This window comes from Oncorhynchus clarkii, chromosome 17 (assembly GCF_045791955.1).
Source record: "Oncorhynchus clarkii lewisi isolate Uvic-CL-2024 chromosome 17, UVic_Ocla_1.0, whole genome shotgun sequence".
Taxonomy (NCBI): Eukaryota; Metazoa; Chordata; class Actinopteri; order Salmoniformes; family Salmonidae; genus Oncorhynchus; species Oncorhynchus clarkii.
Window position 1 is genome coordinate 52,293,469 of NC_092163.1, and position 25,504 is coordinate 52,318,972.

At 40.0% G+C, this 25,504-nt stretch overlaps 1 protein-coding gene across 1 annotated transcript; it reads left to right on the plus strand.

Annotated features, from left to right (window-relative positions):
• The first annotated feature begins 11,959 nt into the window (after positions 1–11,959).
• LOC139371074 (peptidyl-prolyl cis-trans isomerase FKBP11-like) lies at positions 11,960–23,750 on the plus strand. Its single transcript, XM_071111123.1, has 6 exons — positions 11,960–12,607; positions 12,835–12,897; positions 13,632–13,722; positions 13,897–13,930; positions 14,190–14,260; positions 23,500–23,750. Exons 1-6 carry the CDS (start codon positions 12,494–12,496, stop codon positions 23,706–23,708), a joined length of 582 nt encoding a protein of 193 aa, XP_070967224.1. The 5' UTR covers positions 11,960–12,493; the 3' UTR covers positions 23,709–23,750.
• The last annotated feature ends 1,754 nt before the right edge of the window (positions 23,751–25,504 follow it).

Genomic DNA, 25,504 nt, shown 5'->3' on the forward strand with positions numbered 1-25,504 from the left:
AATTGTGTTCTAAATCACCCCATCAGTGTCATACAATATAGGGAAAGATCTAGTCAATGGGGACCGTCTAATTTCTAGGATTTTTACAATATTGCAAACATGCAAAGGTGTCATAATCTCCATCATTGTGACTTTCCATTATAGAGCTGCACTTTGGTGTGGATTGAGGCCTATACATACATATCAGTTGTGTTTCTTCAATGTATTCACCTTTCCTTATTTCTATTGTGGATTGTGTTTCTGTATGCCAATGGAAAGTCAACAAAACTATGAGCAAATCAGACAATGTATTTTATACATGGAATTTGATTGTGATGAAGCTGTTGAATAAATCCTGCATACAATGTGCACATTGTTTATATGACTTTTTATCAGGAATACAATTTGATTTGTTTTGAGAAATATGCATAAAAGGAGGCACATTTCTTGCACATATTGCTGCACCTTTGCATAGATGTTCTACCACTTTTGATCATCATGATTTAGTGACTGCAAAGAAAATGTATTGATCTATTGGAATTGTTAAAAGACAGACTAACTTTCTGTTTTGTGTGCTTGGACTCAAGAGATAAATATGGTTGTGTTCGTCTTTTTGAAGGCAGTTGTGTTCTTTTTATGAATGTATTTACAATTTTGACGGTATAATATAGTTTGGATGAATTTATTCATGTATTGAGAAGACAACTACATTTTGAATGTGCATTTACTGTTTTGCAAAAGGCCACAGAGTTCTTGTTGTGTTTTGTCAATGACGTTGTTCCAAGAAATGTACGCGATTGAGAAAACAGTAAAGAACAACACTGAACAAAGTATTTTGGGCTAAATCACCTGCACTTAAGCATGTGACAAATATAGTTTTAGAATAATAATGATCATTTTAAGACTTTTTTTGTAACTAAACACCGAAAGACCCCACATGTTCCTATTTGTGGCATTGCCACATGTATACATCTACTCTTGTTATGCATTATGCTAAAATAAAAAGTAAACATCTCACTATAGCCAGAAGTTCTATCAGGAAGTTATTCTCTAAGATCTTATCATTTTCCGAAAAGGACCTCTTGTTTCGTCTTGGTGAACAGTGAGGTATGGGGTCAAATACAATAAAAAAGATGAGACAATTAAAAGCAAGCATGTAGGGGTTGTTTTACAATGTCTTTATGCAGCTAGACAAAAAACGACTTCACATTAGGCCAGGCAATTAAAGATTTAAGAGGCAAATGGCAATGACATTTTCGTAATGCATTAGCCAGTGAGAGACGTGTGCTGGTGAAGACTGACCTCTTCTGGCCAGCATGAAGAAATAACTTAAGTGATTGTTGTCTGACTCCAGGTTAGATGTAACGGAGCACTCCAGGGTTATAGACAACATCGTCTGAATGTTTGATTGTATCTAATGTCACCCCATCTGTCAGAGCCTGTGAGTCAGGTCATACAGAAAACTGATTTATTTTTGACACAGCAGGATTTCCCTTTGCTTTATAACATCACTCTACAGCCTTACAAGGTAGGATGTCCATGACACTCCTGAGACTTGGTCATCATAACAGAACAATTCTTCAGTAAGTCATTTACGTTATTTTCCCCATTGATTATCATTATTTATGTTCATTTATGTTCACAGACACAGTCTAAACCATAGTTTTTTTTTAACCCAGGCACCATAAATCGACTACCAAAATTGAACCAACCACTCTCTTCAAACACAGGAACCCAAAGGAACACAGAACAGGCAACCCTTGCTAACTTATTTTGCACAGTGGAATAAAATACAACATTTTCATAGAACGTATAAAGAAATTGTAGGCTGATTATATATACAATTATATTATAGATAATATATTCACATCCTCATACAGATATAGAATCTTAATTTGATCACTATTTTACTGATGAGAATTTTCCTGCACAGCATGAAATGCAAACTTGTAGTTTATTCAAGGTTTAAAAAGGCTTCTAATGTTGGTCATTTCCACTTTAACATTTCAGACTTGATTTGCCCTAATGTAAAATGTATCAACCCCTACAAACATGTACATTAATTATAATCCATATTATAATTCCAATTTCCTGTTGCTGCAGGATTATTTTCCAACTGTAGCAATCTGGCTCTTAATTAAGATCCGACAGCTGTATGGTTGACAAGCAAACCAATTTGAAACGAAAATGTCTTATAATGCTATAAGGCAAAAAACCTCAAATGATTCAACACATGTAACATACTGTAGATGTTGTATGTACAGCGCCTTCAGAAAGTATTCACACCCCTTGACCTTTTCCACAATTTGTTGTTTTACAGCATGGATCAAATGTATGACTACATAATTCCACTTTGACATTATTGGGTATTGTGTGTAGGCTAGTAACTAAAAAAACATCACAATTTAATCCAGGCTGTAACACAACAAATTGTGGAAAAAGTCAAGGGCTGTGAATACTTTCTAAATGCACTGTGCAGAACAAAAATATTCCAAAACATGCATCCTGTTTATAAACAAGACACTAAAGTAATACTGAAAAAAAATGTGGCAAAGTAATTCACTTTTTGTCCATAATACAAAGTGTTATGTTTGGGGCAAATCCAATACAACACATTACTGAGTGCCACCCTCTATATTTTTTCAAGCATATCGGTGGCTGCATCATGTTATGTTATGGTATGCTTGTAATCGTTAAGGACTGAGGAGTATTTCAGGAAAAAAATGTACGGAATGGAGCTAAGCACAGGCAAACACCTGAGGAAAACCTGTTTCAGTCTGCTTTCCAAAAGACACTGGAAGATTAAAATGTGAAGTCTGCATATTTGGGGAACGTATTTCATTTATTTTATTCAATTCAGTCTGGTATGAGAACGGTAGCCCATATCTGCAAAAGCAGGGTGTCTGCGGACAGCTGAGTATCTTGACTATTCATCGGTGCCTTCAAAACGTGGTATGACTTACTACCATATATGGGCATACAAATTTATAAGGACAGGCCGAGCTGATTACCTCATTTCGAGATGACTGCTACTTTCATTCCGGTTAGCGTTGTGAAAAATAAACAAAATAAACACGGAATACGTTGATACACACCAAAAACCGGGACTCCACAGATCATGAGGATATCTTATTTGTCTGCCTGTGACCTACCGTTATTGATCACCAGCCCCGAGAGTCAAAATGTTTATTTAATACAACGTTTTCACCAAACATCTTACAGGGTAATCTTCGACTTGGTCTGTGCTATAGCTACATGGGGGGTATCAAATGAATCCTTAGGTTGGTAGGAACAAATATAGCCTATTGCCAATATTATCTGATGATGTATGACTTAATGTAAAAAACATCAAATGTCCACCGAGTGATGATATCTTTGCCCATCAAAAATATGACGTTGCCTGCTTACTCGCTGTAGGCATCCATATCCCCTGTATGTCCCCCGACACCACCACAATGTTTGAGAGAGGTTGGTGTTGTAGAAATTTAGTTTTATAGCGAACAATGACTTTTAGGCACATCCAGTGTGCAAAAAGAGTGCAATTATCACATTCGTACACTTTGGAGAGGTTGAAATCTACTTGAAAATATATGGCAAGACCTAAAAATGGTTGTCTAGCAATGATCAACAACCAATTTGACAGAGGTTGAAGAATTTTGAAAAGAATAATGGGAAAATGTTTCACAATCTCAGTGTGGAAAGCTCTTAGAGACTTACCCAGAAAGACGCACAGGTGTAATTGCTGCCAAAGGTGCTTCTACAAAGTATTGACTCAGGGGTGTGAATACTTATGTAAATTAGATATATCTGTGTTTCATTTTCAATAAATTTGCAATAATGTCTAAAAACATGTTTTCATTTTGTCATTATGGGGTATTGTGTGTAGATGGGTGAATTACAAAATAATATTTATTCAAGGGTTATGAATACTTCCTGAAGGCACTGTATGTGAATATTGGACTGTTTGGTTTGTTAGGTAGATACAGTATACTGTATAATAGTGTTAAATATTACAACACTCACCAAAAATACTGTTTTTGACAGTAAACTCTGAGTTTGGCTGGTATCAGTGGTGGTAGAATGGCTTACATCTGGACAAGTAGCTAAATCAGACTGTTTGATGTGTTCATGATTCTCTGAGAGAATACAATTAGAGCGAAGTTTGAGATCCGGTATTGTTCTGGTAATGCAGTGAATATTCTCAGTGAATTCCATTTATATTGTTATTAGCTTGTTAACATACAGTATCTGGAATGTCAAATTGAAGAAAGGACCCCTGAAAAAGAGTAAAGGACTTCTAAAAGAGGACAAATACAAAGATACATTATTTCACCCTGCTTATTTTTAAGTAACAAACTGCAAACAATTCATTAAATACATTAAATGAACATCAAATAAAATAGACCCTTGTCGTTAATAAATACATCAACAAGAGTAAAATTCAATTACACTCAGCTATCAACTTGGACCCTTACGTCTTCCCCAGATCCAACTCAACACTGAGACAAAAGGAACTCATGTAAGAGCAACATGATGCAGTTTGACTCCTAACTAGGACAGGCAGGTAGACAAGCAGTAGCAACTTGTGTTAGTGAGGTGAGGTGTGCACATCTTCATGTAGTAGTGTCTGAGTCGAACTACGGGACATCATTTCCAATACTGACATCACACACCTTACTACTTGGCTAAAAGAGACACCCAGCAGTGATGCATCTATTTATCCAGTTATAGGACAATACATTGAGTGTGAGAGAAGCTGCATTTGAACTGTTGGCTATTACACAGAAAGCAGTGCAGTTAGGCCATGCAGTGCTAGCACAATTACGTAGGTTAGAGGAGACCAGTCCATATCCCCATTAAGTACTGTATATTCACCTGATCACAGTGGAAGCATGGGAGGGCATACAACTAACCAGTGGTGTGTATTTAAGGATGCCAGGGGAAGCTAGGCTTCCCCCCAAAAATGACCAAGAAAAAACATACAAAATAATGTATATTAAATCTCTCTATGTTTCATAAATGTCTTTCAATTCGCAAGAGGCTGAATGTATCTCACCGGAGAAAGATTCCAAGTGAACAAAACAACGCCCCTCTGTCTCTGTATGTATAGCTCATCTATGCTGTCTGATCAAAAATAGTATGACATTGTTGCCGCTAGTAGCATTGAGTGCAAGGGAAGCCAGTGAGCATTTGACCTTCCTTGATAAAAAATATCAATAATAATAGCCAATGAGTGTTGAGCTAAACTGAGTGAGCTCAGCTGTGAATGCTCATGGCGCACCACAAAAAAAGTGTCAAGGGAAGCCAGTTTGCATTTGGATTCACACCAAAAACATCACATTAGAAGCCGAACATCATTGACAAAAAAATTTATTTGTTGCATTTCATTGTGTCGTTGGACTCCGGAGGCTAGCTAGCTGGCTAAAATAATCTCTTTCCTAAATTAGTTATGTATGGAGATAGGGATTTGGACTTGTGGTTTTACTTAATTCTCTGTACTGGCCAATGATTTTAACAATGATTCTAATCTAACCAATAAATTCATACATTGTGCCCATGGCCTGAGAGGATGGAAGATCAACAGGTAGCTAGATATAGTAACATTAGGCTAATGTTAATTATCTGGCCTGGTGCATCATTGCCCATGAAAGGAAGTTAGGCTAGCGAGCAAGCATTTTAGCCACGTTTTTTTATTTAACATTTATTTAACTAGGCAAGTCAGTTAAGAACAAATTCTTATTTACAATGACTGCCTACACCGGCCAAACACGGACTATGCTGGGCCAATTGTGTGCCCCCCTATGGGACTCCAAATTATGGCCGGTTGTGATACAGCCTGGATTCAAACCAGGGTGTCTGTAGTGATGCCTCAAGCTCTGAGATGCAGTGCCTCAGACCGCTGCCACTCGGGAGCCCCCCAGATATCCCCCAGATAGCCATAAAAAAGAATCCAGACTACGGTTTGCAACTGCACATGAGAACAAAGATCGTACTTTTTGGAGAAATATCCTCTGGTCTGATGAAACAAAAATAGAACTGTTTGGCCATAATGACTATCGTTATGTTTGGAGGGAAAAGGGGGAGTCTTGCAAGCTGAAGAACACCATTCCAAACCGTGAAGCACAGGGGTGGCAGCATCATGCTGTGGGGGTGCTTTGCTGCAGGAGGGACTGGTGCACTTCACAAAACAGATGTCATCATGAGAAAGTGAGAAATTATGTGGATATATTGAAGCAACATCTCAAGACATCAGTCAGGAAGTTAAAGCTTGTACGCAAATGGGTCTTCCAAATGGACAATGACCCGAAGAATACTTCCAAAGTTGTGGAAAATGGCTTAAGGACAACAAAGTCAAGGTATTAGAGTGGCCATCACAAAGCCCTGATCTCAAAGAAAATGTGTGAGCAGAACTGAAAAGGTGTGTGCAAGCAAGGAGGCCTACTAACCTGACTCAGTTACACCAGCTCTGTCAGGAGGAATGGGCCAAAATTCACCCGACTTATTGTGGGAAGCTTGTGGAAGGCTACCCGAAACGTTTGACCCAAGTTAAACAATTTAAAGGCAATGCTGAAAGAAATCATTCTCTCTAGTATTATTCTGACATTTCACATTCTTAAAATAAAGTGGTGATCCTAAGTGACCTAAGACAGGGAATTTTTACTAGGATTAAATGTGACAGAATGGTCATTATGGCCAAACAGTAATATTTTTTCTTTCATCAGACCAGAGGACATTTCTCCAAAAACTATGATCTTTGTCCCCATGTGCAGTTACAAACCGTAGTCTGGCTTTTTTTATGGCGGTTTTGGAGCAGTGGCTTCTTCCTTGCTGAGTGCCCTTTCAGGACTTTACTGTGGATATAGATAATTTTGTACCTGTTTCTTCCAGCATCTTCACAAGGTCCTTTGCTGTTGTTCTGGGATTGATTTGCACTTTTCGCACCAATGTACATTCATATCTAGGAGACAGAACGCGTCTCCTTCCTGAGTGGTGGGACAGCTGCGTGGTCCCATGGTGTTTATACGTGCGTACTATTGTTTGTACAGATGAATGTGGTACCTTCAGGTGTTTGGAAATTGCTCCCAAGGATGAACCAGACTTGTGGAGGTCTACAATTTGATTTCTGAGGTTTTGGCTGATTTCTTTAGATTTTCCCATGATGTCAAGCAAAGAGGCACTGAGTTTGAAGGTAGGCCTTGAAATACATCCACAAGTCCACCTCCAATTGACTCAAATGATGTCAATTAGACTATCAGAAGCTTCTAAATCCATTACATAATTTTCTGGAATTTTCCAAGCTGTTTAAAGGCACAGTCAATTTAGTGTATGGAAACTTCTGACCCACTGGAATTGGGATACAGTGAGTTAATCTGTCTGTAAACAATAATAATCAGTCTGTAAACAATTGTTGGATAAATTACTTGTGTCATGCACAAAGTAGATGTCCTAACCGACTTGCCAAAACTATAGTTTGTTAACATGAAATGTGTGGAGTGGTTGAAAAACTAGTTTTAATGACTCCAATCTAAGTGTATGTAAATGTACGACTTCAACTGTGTATATATATATACAGTGCCTTGCGAAAGTATTCGGCCCCCTTGAACTTTGCGACCTTTTGCCACATTTCAGGCTTCAAACATAAAGATATAAAACTGTATTTTTTTTGTGAAGAATCAACAACAAGTGGGACACAATCATGAAGTGGAACGACATTTATTGGATATTTCAAACTTTTTTAACAAATCAAAAACTGAAAAATTGGGCGTGCAAAATTATTCAGCCCCTTTACTTTCAGTGCAGCAAACTCTCTCCAGAAGTTCAGTGAGGATCTCTGAATGATCCAATGTTGACCTAAATGACTAATGATGATAAATACAATCCACCTGTGTGTAATCAAGTCTCCGTATAAATGCACCTGCACTGTGATAGTCTCAGAGATCCGTTAAAAGCGCAGAGAGCATCATGAAGAACAAGGAACACACCAGGCAGGTCTGAGATACTGTTGTGAAGAAGTTTAAAGCCGGATTTGGATACAAAAAGATTTCCCAAGCTTTAAACATCCCAAGGAGCACTGTGCAAGCGATAATATTGAAATGGAAGGAGTATCAGACCACTGCAAATCTACCAAGACCTGGCCGTCCCTCTAAACTTTCAGCTCATACAAGGAGAAGACTGATCAGAGATGCAGCCAAGAGGCCCATGATCACTCTGGAGGAACTGCAGAGATCTACAGCTGAGGTGGGAGACTCTGTCCATAGGACAACAATCAGTCATATATTGCACAAATCTGGCCTTTATGGAAGAGTGGCAAGAAAGCCATTTCTTAAAGATATCCATAAAAAGTGTAGTTTAAAGTTTGCCACAAGCCACCTGGGAGACACACCAAACATGTGGAAGAAGGTGCTCTGGTCAGATGAAACCAAAATTGAACTTTTTGGCAACAATGCAAAACGTTATGTTTGGCGTAAAAGCAACACAGCTGAACACACCATCCCCACTGTCAAACATGGTGGTGGCAGCATCATGGTTTGGGCCTGCTTTTCTTCAGCAGGGACAGGGAAGATGGTTAAAATTGATGGGAAGATGGATGGAGCCAAATACAGGACCATTCTGGAAGAAAACCTGATGGAGTCTGCAAAAGACCTGAGACTGGGACGGAGATTTGTCTTCCAACAAGACAATGATCCAAAACATAAAGCAAAATCTACAATGGAATGGTTCAAAAATAAACATATCCAGGTGTTAGAATGGCCAAGTCAAAGTCCAGACCTGAATCCAATCGAGAATCTGTGGAAAGAACTGAAAACTGCTGTTCACAAATGCTCTCCATCCAACCTCACTGAGCTCGAGCTGTTTTGCAAGGAGGAATGGGAAAAAATGTCAGTCTCTCGATGTGCAAAACTGATAGAGACATACCCCAAGCGACTTACAGCTGTAATCGCAGCAAAAGGTGGCGCTACAAAGTATTAACTTAAGGGGGCTGAATAATTTTGCACGCCCAATTTTTCAGTTTTTGATTTGTTAAAAAAGTTTGAAATATTCAATAAATGTCGTTCCACTTCATGATTGTGTCCCACTTGTTGTTGATTCTTCACAAAAAATACAGTTTTATATCTTTATGTTTGAAGCCTGAAATGTGGCAAAAGGTCGCAAATTTCAAGGGGGCCGAATACTTTCGCAAGGCACTGTATATATACACACACACACATTGGACACACCTACGCAAGGGTTTTTCTTTTGTTAAAAATGTATTTGTGGAATTTCTATCTTTTTTTAATGCGTTTGAGCCAATCAGTTGTGTTGTGACAAGGTATACAGAAGATAGCTCTATTTTGTAAAAGACCAAGTCCATATTATGACAAGAACAGCTCAAATAAGCAAAGAGAAATGACAGTCCATCATAACTTTAAGACATGAAGGTCAGCCAATACGGAGTTTTTTTCTTTTTAAGGTATCTGTGACCAACAGATGCATACCTGTATTCCCAGTTATTTGAATTCCATAGATTAGTGCCTAATGAATTTATTTCAATTGACTGATTTCCTATTATGAATTGGAACTCAGTAAAATCAAGGAAATTGTTGCATGTTGCATTTTTATATTTTTATTCAGTATAGTTAACAGACTATAAACAGCTAAACACTGCAATTATTTCCATGAGACAGAGAGCAATCATTCGAGCTCCACCGCTGATGTGCTCACCTGTACCAACCAAGTTATCATGACATGACTTGCTAATATGAGAGCTATTCCCCAACTTTCACAGCATCAAACAACATCAACAACGCCAAACATATATCTGCTGTTTACTTATTTCACTCACCTCGACATCTTCGCTTTTCAAAGTGCAAGGACAAGTCCGAATCAGTATCACCAACCAACATACAGTACCAGTCAAAAGTTTGGATAGAACTCCTCATTCAAGTTTTTTTTTTACATTGTAAAATAATAGTGAAGACATCAAAACTATGAAATAACACATATGGAAACATGTATTCACCAAAAAAGTGTTAAACAAATCAAAATATATTTAATATTTTAGATTCTTCAAAGTAGCCACCCTTTGCCTTGCTGACAATTCTGCACACGCTTGGCATTCTATCAACCAGCTTCAGGAGGAATGCTTTGCCAACAGTCTTGAAGGAGTTCCCACATATGCTGAGCACTTGTTGGCTGCTTTTCCTTCACTCTGCGGTCCAACTCATCCCAATCCATCTCAATTGGGTTGAGGTCGGGTGATTGTGGAGGCCAGGTCATCTGAAGCAGCACTCATTCACTCTCCTTGGTCAAATAGTCCTTACACCGCCTGGAGGTGTGTTTTGGGTCATTGTCCTGTTGAAAAACAAATGATAGTCCCACTAAGGTCAAAACAGGTGGGATGGTGTATCGCTGCAGAATGTTGCTGGTTAAGTGTGCCTAGAATTCTAAATAAATCACGAGTGCCAGTGCCACCAGTGTCACCAAGTACCGCCACACCATCACACCTCCATGCTTCACGGTGGGAACCACACATGCAGAGATCATCTGTTCACCAACTCTGTGTCTCACACAGCGATTGGAATCAAAAATCTCAAATATGGACTCATCAGACCAAAAGACAGATTTTGTGTTTCTTCTCTTCTTTTTTTAACCCCCTTTTTCTCCCCAATTTCGTGTTATCCAATTGTTAGTAATTACTGTCTTGTCTCATTGCTACAACTCCCGTATGGGCTCAGGAGAGACGAAGGTCAAGAGCCATGCGTCCTCCGAAACACAACCCAACCAAGCCGCACTGCTTCTTAACACAGCGCGCATCCAACCCGAAAGCCAGCCGCACCAATGTGTCGGAGGAAACACCGTACACCTAGCGACCTGGTCAGCATGCACTGTGCCCAGCCCGCCACAGGAGTCGCTTGTGCGCGATGAGACAAGGATATCCCTACCGGCAAAACCCTCCCTAACCTGGACAAAGCTAGGTAAATTGTGCGTCACCCAATGGACCTCCCGGTCGTGTCCGGCAGCGACAGAGCCTGGGCTCGAACCCAGAGTCTCTGGTGGCACAGCCTTAGACCACTGCGCCACCCGGGAGGCTATTTCTCTCTTCTTCTTGTTGGTGTCCTTTAATAGTGGTTTCTTTGCAGCAATTCGACCATGAAGGCCTGATTCACGCAGGTTCCTCTGAACAGTTAATGTTGAGATGTGTCTGTTTCTTGAACACTGTGAAGCATTTATTTGGGCTGCAATTTCTGAGGCTGGTAGCTCTAATTAAATTATAATCTGCAGCAGAGGTAACTCTGGATCTTCCTTTCTTGTGGCGGTCCTCTTGAGAGCCAGTTTCATCATAGCGCTTGATGGTTTTTGCGACTACACTTGAAGAAACTTTAAAAGTTCTTGAAATTTTCCGGATTGACTGACCTTCATGTCTTAAAGTAATGATGGACTGTCGTTTCTCTTTGCTTATTTGAGCTGTTCTTGCCATAATATGGACTTGCTATTTTACCAAATAGGGCTATATTCTGTATACCTTGTCACAACACAACTGATTGGCTCAAATGCATTAAGAAGGAAATAAATTCCACCAATTAACTTTTAGCAAGGCACACCTGTTAATTGAAATGCATTCCTGGTGACTACCTCATGAAGCTGGTTGAGAGAATGCCAAGAGTGTGCAAAGCTGTCTTCAAGGCAAAGGGTGGCTACTTTGAAGAATCTAAAATATTAAATATATTTTGATTTGTTTAACACTATTTTGGTTAATACATGATTTCATATGTGTTATTTCATAGTTTAGATGTCTGTACTATTATTCTACAATGTAGATTTATTTTTTTAAGTATAAGAAAAACCCTTGAATGAGTAGGTGTGTCCAAACTTTTGACGGGTACTGTAGATACAGTCTCTTTCACAATGAAAGTCATGTCCGCTTCGGCGCTGTCATTTTCTGTAATGAAGTTTAAAAAACGGTGAAAAGTCAAATGACAGCATACCCTGTTTCCGGTTTCTGGTTGATAACAACAGCCACGCGAATACGATACCAGATTGTTAGCAAATTCATTTTGCGAAACTGACACATATTATTGATAGAAAAACAAGGCCATTCACAGCTGCTGTAGTAAATTAAAGAAACCCCGTCGAGGGCCACTATGGGTTCTAAAGGGAATATTAATTCTGTTTTTTTTTCAGGGGGTACTGATACTGCTGAAGCTTTTAGAAAACTCACAACTGCCCTCAATCGACACAAATAATGTAACTGCACCGTTACCTATCAGCAATTGACTTCTGGGATGCTGGCGGAATGTTTAAGGCGGGCTCTTCGCAGTCATTTCGGCGACACAGGCCCGCGGGTCGACTGCATCGTTATCACCATACTATAACAACACATCAGCCTTAACTGGCGTCAAGCCTATATATACACACACACAGTACCTCCGAATCTCTATTCGACCGATTGTCTGTGGTGGTCAGTCGTTGGCGCTTGCTGTACTACGGCTTCACGGAAGTTAGTTGGATAGTTTTCCAAAAGTTCGGATTTACAATGAAAGCAAAGACTGGGGTAACCCTAGTCTTGCTAGCTGCTTTCGTTTATGTTGCAGCACAGGAAGGCGAATCCGAGCAAAATGTTGTGGAAGAGTTATTGGTGGAAACCTTGGTGAGTTCTGTCTTTTTCTCTCTATCGTAGACTATAGAGCGATAGAAAAGTGGCGACTCTTGCATTAACCGAATGCCACTCATTGCAACATTCAGACCAAATTGAAACAATGTATCCGTTTTTGATCGTTATAATTGTCAATGTATCGTTTATTTTGTGTAATAAAACGATGCATTCGTATTTATTTGCAATTAAATTATCATGTTTTTCTTCTCTCCCTTCATAAGGTAAAACCCGAAACTTGCTCTGTAACGTCAGAAATGGGAGACACGCTACAAATCCACTATACGGTAAGCAAAAAGGAGTGGAAATGAATGGCCTAAAAAATATTTTCAATTTCGAAGGTATAGGCACCGCCCTGTTTGACTTCAGACCTAGCCTGCCTATTGAGAGAAATGTGAACTAATTTTTTGGGGGAAAATGTAAATGGAATCTGGTCAAAAGTGTGCTCTGTATTTTAAGTGGTTCTGATTCATTGCATGTCAATAAACTTGACTATAGTCAATACGATGTTGTCTGTGGCATGGTGCAGAGTAACAAGTTACCGTTTTTCATTTGAGACTGGGAAATTCGTGAACGTGGCATCAAATATTGTCAGATAAAAACCACTTTCTATTTTGCATTACACATCGTTTGTATTCGTATCTGGGATGGCAAGTAAACTGCAATGTTTTATCCCATGTGGCGAAAAAAATGACACGTTTTATGCGTGCCATACATTCTACTCGGCACTGCAATGGGGAGGTGCAACACGTCAGCACTCCTGCTCCTGCTGTGAGTAGGGCAGTAGTCCAACCGAAACTCGTCACTCATGAAGCGTCATGCTTGAGCTTGACCATTGCCTCACCTAACATACATCCAACTCCTATAAAGACATTTGAAAAAAGTCTCAAGTGTTTCACATTTTAATGTGATTTGCAGGGAATGCATCTTAACCTTCTATTTCGATTCTAATCACTGCTTGCATGCACAATCCTTCTTTTTAACATGTCTTCCATTCACATTGTTCCAATGCTCTGAACAGGGTAAACTACTTGCTGATGGCAAGGTGATTGACTCATCACTGTCCCGGGACCCTCTTGTTGTTGAGTTGGGAAAGAGGACCGTTATCCCTGGTAAAATCACACAACTATTCAAATTGCCTGTATTAGACCTGATATTGATCACACAAAATAACAGGAACACTAGCTTCTGTTTCAAACGGCAATATACCTTCAGATTTAGCTCATGTTTTTGTTATCGCATCAGTCACTGTATAAAGATAACATGAAATGCTGTATCTCCAACAGGTCTGGAACAGAGTTTGGTAGGAGTTTGTGAAGGGTAAGTAAACAGTCAAGGTCTGCCAATACAAAGCTTTGAAAGGGACATGTTGCATTAATTTGTATAAGAGAACCACTTTCTCTAGGAAATCAAAAATGATATTATATGAACTAGGATAACTAGTTTAAAATATAGATATTTTCAGTATGTGAAGCAATCATAAAGATCCTGTCTCAAATGACTGTTAAAATTGTCTCTAAAATAGTGGAAATCATGCAAACCTTTAAGAATAGGCCTTTTCTGTCTTGTGTTCCTCCAGACAAAAAATCAAGACCACTATTCCACCACACCTTGCCTATGGAAAAAGAGGATACCCTCCAACTATCCCAGGTACTTAAAAAACACATGTGCATATACACATGTACATACGCATACTGTATACATTCAAATGTATCATATACAGTGCCTTCAGAAAGTTTTCACACCTCTTGACTTTTTCCACATTTTGTGTTACAAAGTGGGATTAAAATGGATTTAACAAAAAAAATTGGTCAACAATCTACACAATGTACTCTAATGTCAAAGTGGAAGACAAATGAAAATAAAACACTATGTTGATTGCATGAGTATTCAAACCCTTTGAGTCAATACATGTTAGAATCACCTTTAGCAGTTATTACAGCTGTAAGAGCTTTGCACACCTGGATTGTATAATATTTGCAAAAATTCTTCAAGTTCTGTCAAGTTGGTTGTTGATCATTGTTAGACAGCCATTTTAATGTCTTGCCATACATTTTCAATCCAATTTAAGTTCAAACTCTAACTCGGCCACTCAGGAACATTTACTGTCTTCCTAGTAAGGAACTCAAGTTTAGATTCGGCCTTGTGTTTTAGGTTATTGTCCTGCTGAAGGTGAATTTGTCTCCCAGTGTCTGTTGGAAATCAGACTGAACCAGGTTTTCCTGTAGGATTTAGCCTGTGCTTAGATCTAAGTTTGTTGTTATCCTAAAAAACTTGCTAGTCCTTGCCGATGACATAACATGATGCAGCGACCACCATGCTTGAAAATATGAAGAGTGGTACTCAGTTTTATGTGTTGTCGGATTTGCCCCAAACATAATGTATTCTTTTCAGGACATAAAGTTAATTTCTTAACAAAATGTTTTGCAGTTTTACTTCAGTGCATTAATGCAAACAGGATGCATGACTTGGAATATTTGTGTACTGTGCAGGTTTCCTTTTCACTTTGTCATTTTAAGGAAAGGGAAAGGGGGATACCTAGTCAGTTGTACAACTGAATGCGTTCAACTAAAATGTGTCTTCTGCATTTAACCCAACCCCATTTAGATTAGTATTGTGGAGTAACTACAATGTTGCTCCATCCTCAGTTTTCTCCTATCACAGCCATTAAACTCTAACTGTTTTAAAATCACCATTGGCCTCTTGGTGAAATCCCTGAGCGGTTACCTTATTCTCCGGCAATTGAGTTAGGAAGGACGCCTGTTCTTTTGTATTGACTGGGTGTATGGTACACCATCCACCAATGTAATTAATATCTTCACCCTGCTCAAAAGGATATTCAATATCTGCTTAGGTTCGCTTTGCAAGGCATTGGAAAATCTTTGTGATTGAAACTCCCTGCTTGACGAAGGGCCCTTACAATTATTTGTATGTGTGGGGTACAGAGATTAGGTTTTATTTTACTAGGTAAATTGACTGCGAACACATTCTCATTTACAGCAACTACCTGGGGAATAGTTAGAGGGGGATGAATGAGCCAATTGGAAGCTGGGGATGGTAAGGTGGCCATGATGGTATGCGGGTCAGATTGGGAATTTAGCCAGGACACAAGGGTTAACCCTTACTCCTACGATAAGTGCCATGCTCTCTTTAATGACCACAGAGTGTGGACATCCCATCTAAAAGATGACACCTTACACAGCAATGTCCCCAATCACTGCCTTGGAGCATTAGGATATTTTTGGGGGACCTGAGGAAAGAGTGCCTCGTACTGGTCTTCCAACACCACTTCCAGCAGCATCTGGTCACCCATCTAGGGATCGACCAGGACTAACCTGCTTAGCTTCGAGGCAAGCTAGCAGTGAAATACAGGGTGGTATGCTGCTGGCCAGGTAGTCACTCAAAAATCATATTAAACACCATAATGGCATACATGTGACTTGTTAAGCACATTTTTATTCCGGAACTTATTTAGGCTTGCCATAACAAAGGGTTGAATACTTATTGACTCAAGTCATTTCTAAAACACATAATTCCACTTTGACATTATGGGGTATTGTGTGTAGGCCAGTGACTCATCTCAATATAATCAATTTAAAAGTCAGGTTGTAACACAGCAAATTGTGGAAAAAGTCAAGGAATATGAATCCTTTCTGAAAGCATTGTACACAGTCAATAATACAAAGAAACAAACACTAAATAAATACGGCATCTCACCTTGACACTGCCCTGCCAGTCATGTCGATGTAAACTTGGAGCCACGCGATGACATGTTGTGTGTCCCACAACAACTCGTCGGAAAAGCATGCAGTTTATTAGGATACAGATTAAATAAATTATGAGCTGGATGCTCCATTGCAATAAATATCAAGGGTCTTATTATGGTGAAATGATCGACGCTTGGCTGCCGTTTGACAAATACAAATAATCTCGCTTTTTTTTTTGTCCATCCATCTCTTCATGTAGACTATACCCGTACTGTATATGCGAGCTGTTAGCTAAAGCACACGTGGAAATACCAGTGGGCACACCCGCTATATAACAAACAAAAATGTGAGAACCATCAGTAGAGTTGAAAATGCGATGGAAACAATTTAACTTCATTTATTATTTGGTACGTGGGAATTGAGCTGCAAATTGTAAGTGCAGTACATCATCACGCGCAGGCTTTTATCCCCAACAAGTCAATTTGATGGAAATACATCTGGTGGGAAATATTGTTTTGATACGTATTTTAGAATATTCGTATGAAAATCTGTTGCCAATTGGATGGAAACCTAGCTACTGTCAGCTTAAAATCCTTTACAAGTGCAAGTGATATAAAACAAAACACAATATTAATTGGTATGGTGTAATACTGTATGTAAATACAATATATGATTACATATTCACTGTTAGCATATGCTGAAATTTTATTACAATACAATTTAAAACCTCTTAGGGATCCCTTAACGCTCGAATCCCGTTAGTGGGATAATTTGACAACATCCGGTGAAATTGCAGTGCGCCAAATTCAAACTACAGAAATATATAAATATTTAACATTCATATAAATACAAGTGTAATACATCAAAATAAAGCTTAACTCCTTGTTAATCCAACTGCTGTGTCCAATGTCAAAAATGCTTTACGGCGAAAGCACACCATGCGATTATCTGAGGACAGCGCCCTGCTTACAAAAACATGAAAGCCATTTTTCAACCAGGCAGGTGCGATATGAAAGTCAGAAATAGCGATATAATAAATGCCTTACCTTTGAAGATCTTCAAGCCCAAATGTCTGTGACACAATGAATGGTCGCTTTTATTCGATTAAATTCCTTCTTTATATCCCCAAAATGTCCATTTATTTGGCGCGTTTGATTCAGAAATACACTGGTTCCAACTCACCCAACATGACTACAAAGTATCTAAGTTACCTGTAAACATGGTCCAAACATTTCAAACAACATTTCTAATCCAAACTCGGGTACCCTAAAATGTAAATAATTGATCAAATTTAAGATGGAATAAACTGTTTCCAATACCGGAGAAAAATAACGAGGAGCGCGCTCCTGTTCACGTGCACCAAAAGTCCATCTGAGGGACACATGGAAAGAATCGGACTACTTAATTTCTCAAAAGGAAAAACATCGAACAATTTCTAAAGACTTGACATCTAGTTGAAGCCATAGGAACTGCAATCTGGGCCCTAATAAATCAGGTTTCCCATAGAAAAGCATTGGAAAACCCAATGACCTCAAAATAAATGTTCCCTGGCTGGATTGTGCTTGGGGTTTCGCCTGCCAAATCAGTTCTGTTATACTCAGACATTATTTTAACAGTTTTAGAAAGATTAGTGTTTTCTATCCAATACTACCATGCATATTCATATCCTAGCTTCTGGGCCTGAGTAACAGGCAGTTTACTTTGGGCAAGCTTTTCATCCGGATGTGAAAATACTGCCCCCTAGCCCAAAGTGCTGTTTGCTTTATATTTACTGCAGCAAATCTGTCAATTATGGTGCACTGTGGAAAAGTGTGTGGGTGGGGAAATAATCTTTGGGTCATTAACATATTTCAAGGCATGCCTTGTAAGTGGCTATATTTGTTGCACACACTAGTGAGAATGCTGTACCAATTGAACTGATGTGGTAGTAGTGCCCATACAATTTCCATGTGTGTGTATAAGGACCAAATCAGTGTCAGCAAGTAATTACAGTTGAAGTCGGAAGTTTACATACACTTAGGTTGGAGTCATTAAAACTAATTTTTCAACCACTCCACAAATTTCTTGTTAACAAACTATAGTTTTGTCAAGTCGGTTAGGACATATACGTTGTGCATGACACGTAATTTTTCCAACAATTGTTTACAGACAGATTATTTCACTTATAATTCACTTACAATTCACTATCACACTTCCAGTGGGTCAGACGTTTACATGCACTAAGTTGACTGTGCCTTTAAACAACTTGGAAAATTCCAGAAAATTATGTGATGGCTTTAGACGTTTCTGATGGGCTAATTGGAGGTGTACCTGTGGATGTATTTCAAGGCCTACCTTCAAACTCAGTGCCTCTTTGCTTAACATCCTGGGAAAATCTAAAGAAATCAGCCAAGACTTCAGGAAAAAAAAACTGTTGACCTCCAAGTCATGTTCATCTGTACAAACAACAGTACGCAAATATAAACACCATGGGACCACGCAGCCATCATACCGTTCAGGAAGGAGACGCGCCCTGCCTCCTAGAGATGAACGTACTTTGGTGCGAAAAGTGCAAATCAATCTGGAGGAAACAGGTACAAAAGTATCTATATCCACAGTAAAACGAGTCCTATATCGACACAACCTGAAAGGCTGCTCAGAAAGGAAGAAGCCACTGCTCCAAAACTGCCATAAAAAAGCCAGACTATGGTTTGCAACTGCACATGGGGACAAAGATCATACTTTTTGGAGAAATGTCCTCTGGTCTGATGACACAAAAATAGAACTGTTTGGCCATAATGACCATCGTTATGTTGGGAGGAGGAAGGGGAGGCTTGCTAGCCGAGGCACACCATCCAAACTGTGAAGCACAGGGGTGGCAGCATCATGTTGTGGGGGTGCTTTGCTGCAGGAGGGACTGGTGCACTTCACAAAATAGATAATTTCATGATGCTATGTGGATATATTGAAGCAACATCAGTCAGGTCATCACTCAGTCAGGAAGTTAAAACTTGGTTGCAAATGGGTCTTCCAAATGGACAATGACCCCAAGCATACTTCCAAAGTTTTGGCAAAATGGCTTAAGGACAACAAAGTCAAGGTATTGGTGGCCATCACAAAGCTCTGACCTCAATCCATAGAAGATTTGTGGGCAGAACTGAAAAAGTGTGTGCGAGCAAGGTGGCCTACAAACCTGACTCAGTTACACCAGCTCTGTCAAGAGGAATGAGCCAAAATTCACCCATCTTATTGTGGGAAGCTTGTGGAAGGCTACCTGACATTTAAAGGCAATGCTACCAAATACTAATTGAGTGTATGTAAACTTCTGACCCACTGGGAATGTGATGAAAGAAATAAAAGCTGAAATAAATAATTATCTCTGCTATTATTCTTACATTTAACTTTCTTAAAATAAAGTGCTGATCCTAAGACATAATTTTTACTATGATTAAATTTCAGGAATAGTGAAAAACTGAGTTTAAATGTATTTGGCTAAGGTGTATGTAAACTATATGTGTGTTTTCTTAAGTCCTTTTGGTCTTTTTGCCCTGGAATCATTACCAGTTTGGAAGCCTTTGTTTACACCTTTAGAAGTGCAAGTGATATAAATATTTTGTAATATAAACATTTATTTTTTATTTCACCTTTATTTAACCAGGTAGGCCAGTTTAGAACAAGTTCTCATTTACAACTGCGACCTGGCCAAGATAAAGCAGAGTGACAAACAACAGAGTTACACATGGGATGAACAGTCAATAATATAAAAATCTGTATACAGTGTGTGCAAATGAAGTAAGGCAAAAAATTGGCCATAGTGGCGAAGTAGTTAGTTACAGCTGGAGTGATAGATGTGCAGATGAGGATGTGCAAGTAGAAATACTGGTGTGCAGAAAAACAAATATGTGATGAGGTAGGTAGGTGGTTGGATGGGCTATTTACAGATGGGGCTGTGTACAGATGCAGGTAAGCTGCTCTGACAGCTGATGCTTACAGTTAGTGAGTGAGATATGAGTCCCCAGCTTCAGCTTTTTGCAATTTGTTCCAGTCAATAGCAGCAGAGAACTGAAAGGAAAGGTGACCAAAGTAGGTTTTGGCTTTGGGGATGACCAGTGAAATATACCTGATGGAGCGCATGCTACAGGTGGGTGTTGCTATGGTGACCAGTGAGCTGAGATAAGGCGGAGCTTTACCTAGCAAAGACTTATAGATGACCTGGAGCCAGTGGGTCCAGATTGTCTAGCCCAGCTGATTTGTAGAGCTGCAAAATCTGGATCCTATCAGAACATCAGCTGTCTGGATTTGGGTGAAGGAGAAGCGGGGGTGCAGAGCTGTTGGCCGGGGTTGGGGTAGCCAGGTGGAAAGCTTTATTAAAATTATCATGGATTTATTGGTGGTGTCAGTGTTTCCCAGCCTCAGTGCAGATGGCAGCTGGGAGGAGGTGCTCTTATTCTCCATGGACTTCTGTCCCAAAACTTTTTGGAATTAGTGCTGCAGGATGCAAATTTGTTTGAAAAAGCTAGCCTTTGCTTTCCTGACTGTGTATATTGGTTCCTAACTTCCCTGAAAAGTTGCATATCACTATTCGATGCTAGTGCAGTACCTCACAGGATGTTTTTGTGCTGGTCAAGGGCAGTCAAGTCTGGAGTGAACTAAGGGCTATATCTGTTCTTAGTTCTTAGGGCATCTTAAATAAGCATGGTGAGGAAAGCGCTTTTAAAGAAAAACCAGGCATCCTATATGGGAAAGTGATGAGGGGTGGTCGTTTGACCGCGGACCCATAACGGATGCAAACAATGAGGCAGGGATTGCTCAGATCCTGGTTGAAAACAGCAGAGGTGTATTTAGAGGGCAAGTTGGTCAGTATGATATCTATGAGGGTGCCCATGTTTATGGATTTGGGGTTGTTCCTTGACAATTTGTGTGAGATTGAGGACATCTAGCGTAGATTGTAGGAAGGCCGTGGTGTTTAGCATGTCCCAGTTTAGGTCACCTAACAGTACGAACTCTGACGATAGATGGGGTGCAATCAATTCACATATGGTGTCCAGGGCACAGCTGGGAGCTGAGGGGGGTCTATAACAAGTGGCAACAGTGAGGGATTTATTTCTGGTGAGATGGATTTTTAAAAGTAGAAGCTCGAACTCTTTGGGCATAGACCTGGATAGTATGACAGAACTCTGCAGGCTATCTCTACAGTAGATTGCTACTCTGCCCCCTTTTTAGCAGTTCTATCTCTTTCGGAAAATGTTTATAAGTGGGGATGGAAATTTCTGGATTTTTGGTGGCCTTCCTAAGCCAGGATTCAGACACGGCTAGGACATCAGGGTTGGGACATACCTAGTAGCCAACCTGCTTGCACCAATCCCATAGAATTACAGTGAAATGACAACGTAAAAATTACAGTAGCATTTACTTTCAGTATAGTAGGCTAATTTTACAGTGTTGTACTATATGATTACTCTATTACAGTAATTTACAGGAAGCTGATGGCAAGTTACTGTGAATATTACAGTAACATACTTGGCATTAGCCAGAGTTGGGCAAAGATACATTTTGATGTATCTCAAAATCAAATACAATTTTATTGGTCGCATACTCATGGTTAGCAGATGTTAGTGCGAGTGTAGCATAATACTTATGCTTCTAGTTCCGACCCTGCAGTAATATCTAACAATTTCACAACAACTACCTTATACACACATGTGTAAATGAATTATTAAGAATATGTACATATAAGTATATGGATGAGCGATGGCCGAACGGCATAGCCAAGATGCAGTAGATGGTATAGAGTACAGTGTATATACATATGAGATGAGTAATGTAGGGTATGTAAACATTATATAAAGTGCCATTGTTTAAGTGACTAATGATACATTTATTACATCCAATAATTAAGGTGGCTAGAGTGAGTGGCTTCTGCCAACAAAGACTCAATGTTAGTGATGGCTGTTTAACAGTCTGATGGCCTTGAGATAGAAGCTGTTTTTCAGTCTCTCGGTCCCTGGGTTGATGCACCTGTACTGACCTCGCCTTCTGGATTATAGCGGGGTGAACAGGCAGTGGCTTGGGTGGTTGTTGTCCTTGATTATCTTTTTGTCCTTCCTATGACATCGGGTGCTGTAGGTATCTGGTCTTCAAGTTATTTTGTGGTTGTAACAAATCTATCCTTAAAGGTCCCAAACAGTCATTCTGATTCCCATGTAAAATAGCCTTTTCTGTGACTAAAATATCCCTCATAATATTTTGGGGGATAGAAATGCTAAACATTTTAGAAAGTAATGTTTCTGTCATGGCCAACTACCAGGAAGTTTGAAAAGACAGGCTGAGTGGGCAGGGAGCTTATATTCATGAGCTCACCTTGACTGACAGCACTTTGAGATGCCTATGTCAAGAATCTTGGATGCAGTGTTGCAGTAAAATAGTCTCAAGCTAATTTGGTGATACACAAAGCAACTGAAACATTGAAATTGCATCAATGATGTACTTTTTTTTTATATACATCTTCTGTTTAGCATGTCTCTTGTGATGCGGTTCACAGCAGCATTGACTGATGTGTTGACATGACAACTGCTAAATGACATTTTGGTCATTTAGCAGACAACGTTATCCAGAGTGATTTACAGTCAGTGCGTTTAACTAAGGTAGATAAACAAGAACATATTAGTCATAGCAAGTAAAAATATTGTTACCGTTAGTGACTATGCTGTTGTAGTTAAGCAGGCTACTTGCACGTCTACTTTTGTATTGTAAAAATACATTGTATTCCAATTAAACTGTTACAAAATACATGTAACAGAAATACTTCCCATTGTTACTGTTCTAGTAATGCACTGTAAATTCTAGAAATACAGCATGTTGCTGTTGTCAGGTGTTCTAATGATATGCTGTAAGTTTGTTGCTCTAAAGGTCCTGTAAATATACAGTAATTTACTGGCTTTTGTGCTGCCAGTATTTTACTGTAAAAATGGCAGGACATTTTGTACAGTACACACAACAACGTGACTCGGTTAGGGTTGCAAAACTTTCCCAAGATTCCCTGATTTTCCATAAATCCAGATTGGAGGATTCTGGATATCCCTGCTTATTCCCTCACAATTCTGGAAAGCTTCCCACCAGGATTTAAGGAAAGTTAATGGAATTTTGCAACCCTAAACCCAGTACTTGATCCTCCCATCTCTCTTCTTCCCTCTGTCCCGTTAGCTGATGCTGCTCTAGAGTTTGAGGTGGAGGTGATGTCACTGATCCAGGCAACCCCATGGCAGAAGATGGTGAATGATGTCTTTCCCCTAGTGTGTCTGGGCCTGGTTCCCACTCTGCTGGGTATGGTGGGTCTCTACCTCTATAACAAGGCCAATGCCCAGCGGCCAGGAAAGAAGAAGGCCAAGGACAAGAAGAGCAAGAAGAAGTGAAGGAGACTCGCATAACTATTTAAATAATAAAATTAAAAACAAGGGAGGTTTGTTATTATTGTATTAAATACTCTTCCTTTTTTGCTAGTTATTGTAAGACACAAATATAGAATAAGGAATAGGATTCTGCCAGTAGGAGTAGGAGTTCTATTTACTCTTAGTCAGCATACAACTTGAAACCCTTTTTGAAGTTCATGTATGAGTGATGCTGTGTGTGATTGATGTGTAGCCTGTTAGTTTGCATGTGCTGCACAACATGGGCTGACTCTTGACAGTGTGGCGCTTGCGTTGGGCGTCGAACGATGAGGGTGGCTGTGATACCATCAGCAGGGGCTTGCGATGGTGGAGGATCTGGTCACTAACAGAGATGACGGCGCAGTAAGACCTGCAGCTGCTGGGTCGCCCAGGTCAGAGCGCCCCTCTCCCGTTCCAGACACAGCCGGTTCAGTAGAACCTTGTTATAACGTTGCCAGAACCACTCCAGAATCAATTAGTCCAGCATAGCCTGAGCACACAGGGTTATGAATAAGAAGTTAGGTGAGAGTCATGAAGATCAGATCAGTGTGTGTAATACAGTATTACCCATCCCTGTGACAACTCCTCAGATGGAGGCTCATAGTATTAGCTCTCTCGTGCTCTCCTCAGCAATGAGAGGTGTAGAAGGGCAGGACTTTATGTTCTGTCTCCAGCTTATGACACATCTCAGCCAGACTTCGAAGCCTCTCCCCCTTATCCACACCATCGCACACATGTGAGAATGTATGGGAAGCGAGTAGTCAGTACACATGCATAAGTGTGAATGTGTATAGTGTGCTGTCTATGTATGCATATGACAGTCAAAGGGTGTGTATGTAGGGCCTCCCGGGTGGTTAAGGGCGCTGTACTACCAGAGACTCTGGGTTCGCGCCCAAGCTCTGTCGTAACCGGCCGCGACCGGGAGGTCCGTGGGGCTTAACGTTGTCCGGGTTAGGGAGGGTTTGGCCGGTAGGGATATCCTTGTCTCATTGCGCACCAGCGACTCCTGTGGCGGGCCGGGCGCAGTGCGCGCTAACCAAGGTTGCCAGGTGCACGGTGTTTCCTCCGACACATTGGTGCGGCTGGCTTCCAGGTTGGATGCGCGCTGTGTTAAGAAGCAGTGTGGCTTGGTTGGGTTGTGTATCGGAGGACGCATGACTTTCAACCTTCGTCTCTCCCGAGCCCGTACAGGAGTTGTAGCAATGAGACAAGATAGTAGCTACTAAAAACAATTGGATACCATGAAATTGGGGAGAAAAAGTTGTAAAATTAAAAAAAAAAGGGGTTTGGATGCTAAACACACACACACTAAGGTACTGTATGCCTACACAAGCACCACGCACTTCACTATTATCGAATTGAAGACCCCCACTTCCTTCCATTCTGCTAGCAAATGTGCAATCTTTGGACAATAAAATAAAGGACCTACGCGGAAGATTAAACTACCAACGGGACATTCAAAACTGTAATATGGCTGAACGACGACGCTATCAACATACAGCTGGCTGGTTATACGCTGCACTGGCAGGATAGAACAGCAGAGTCTGGCAAGACCAGGGATAGCAGACTGTATTTTTGTAAATGACAGCTGGTGCATGATATCTGAAGAAGTCTCGAGCTATTGTTTGTCTGAGGTAGAGGATCTAATGATAAACTGTAGACAACACTACCTACCTACAGTTTTCATCTGTATTCTTCGTAGCTGGTTACAGTCAGACTGGCACTAAGACAGCATTGAATGAGCTGTGTTCCGCCATAAGAAAACGCTCACCCAGAAGGGC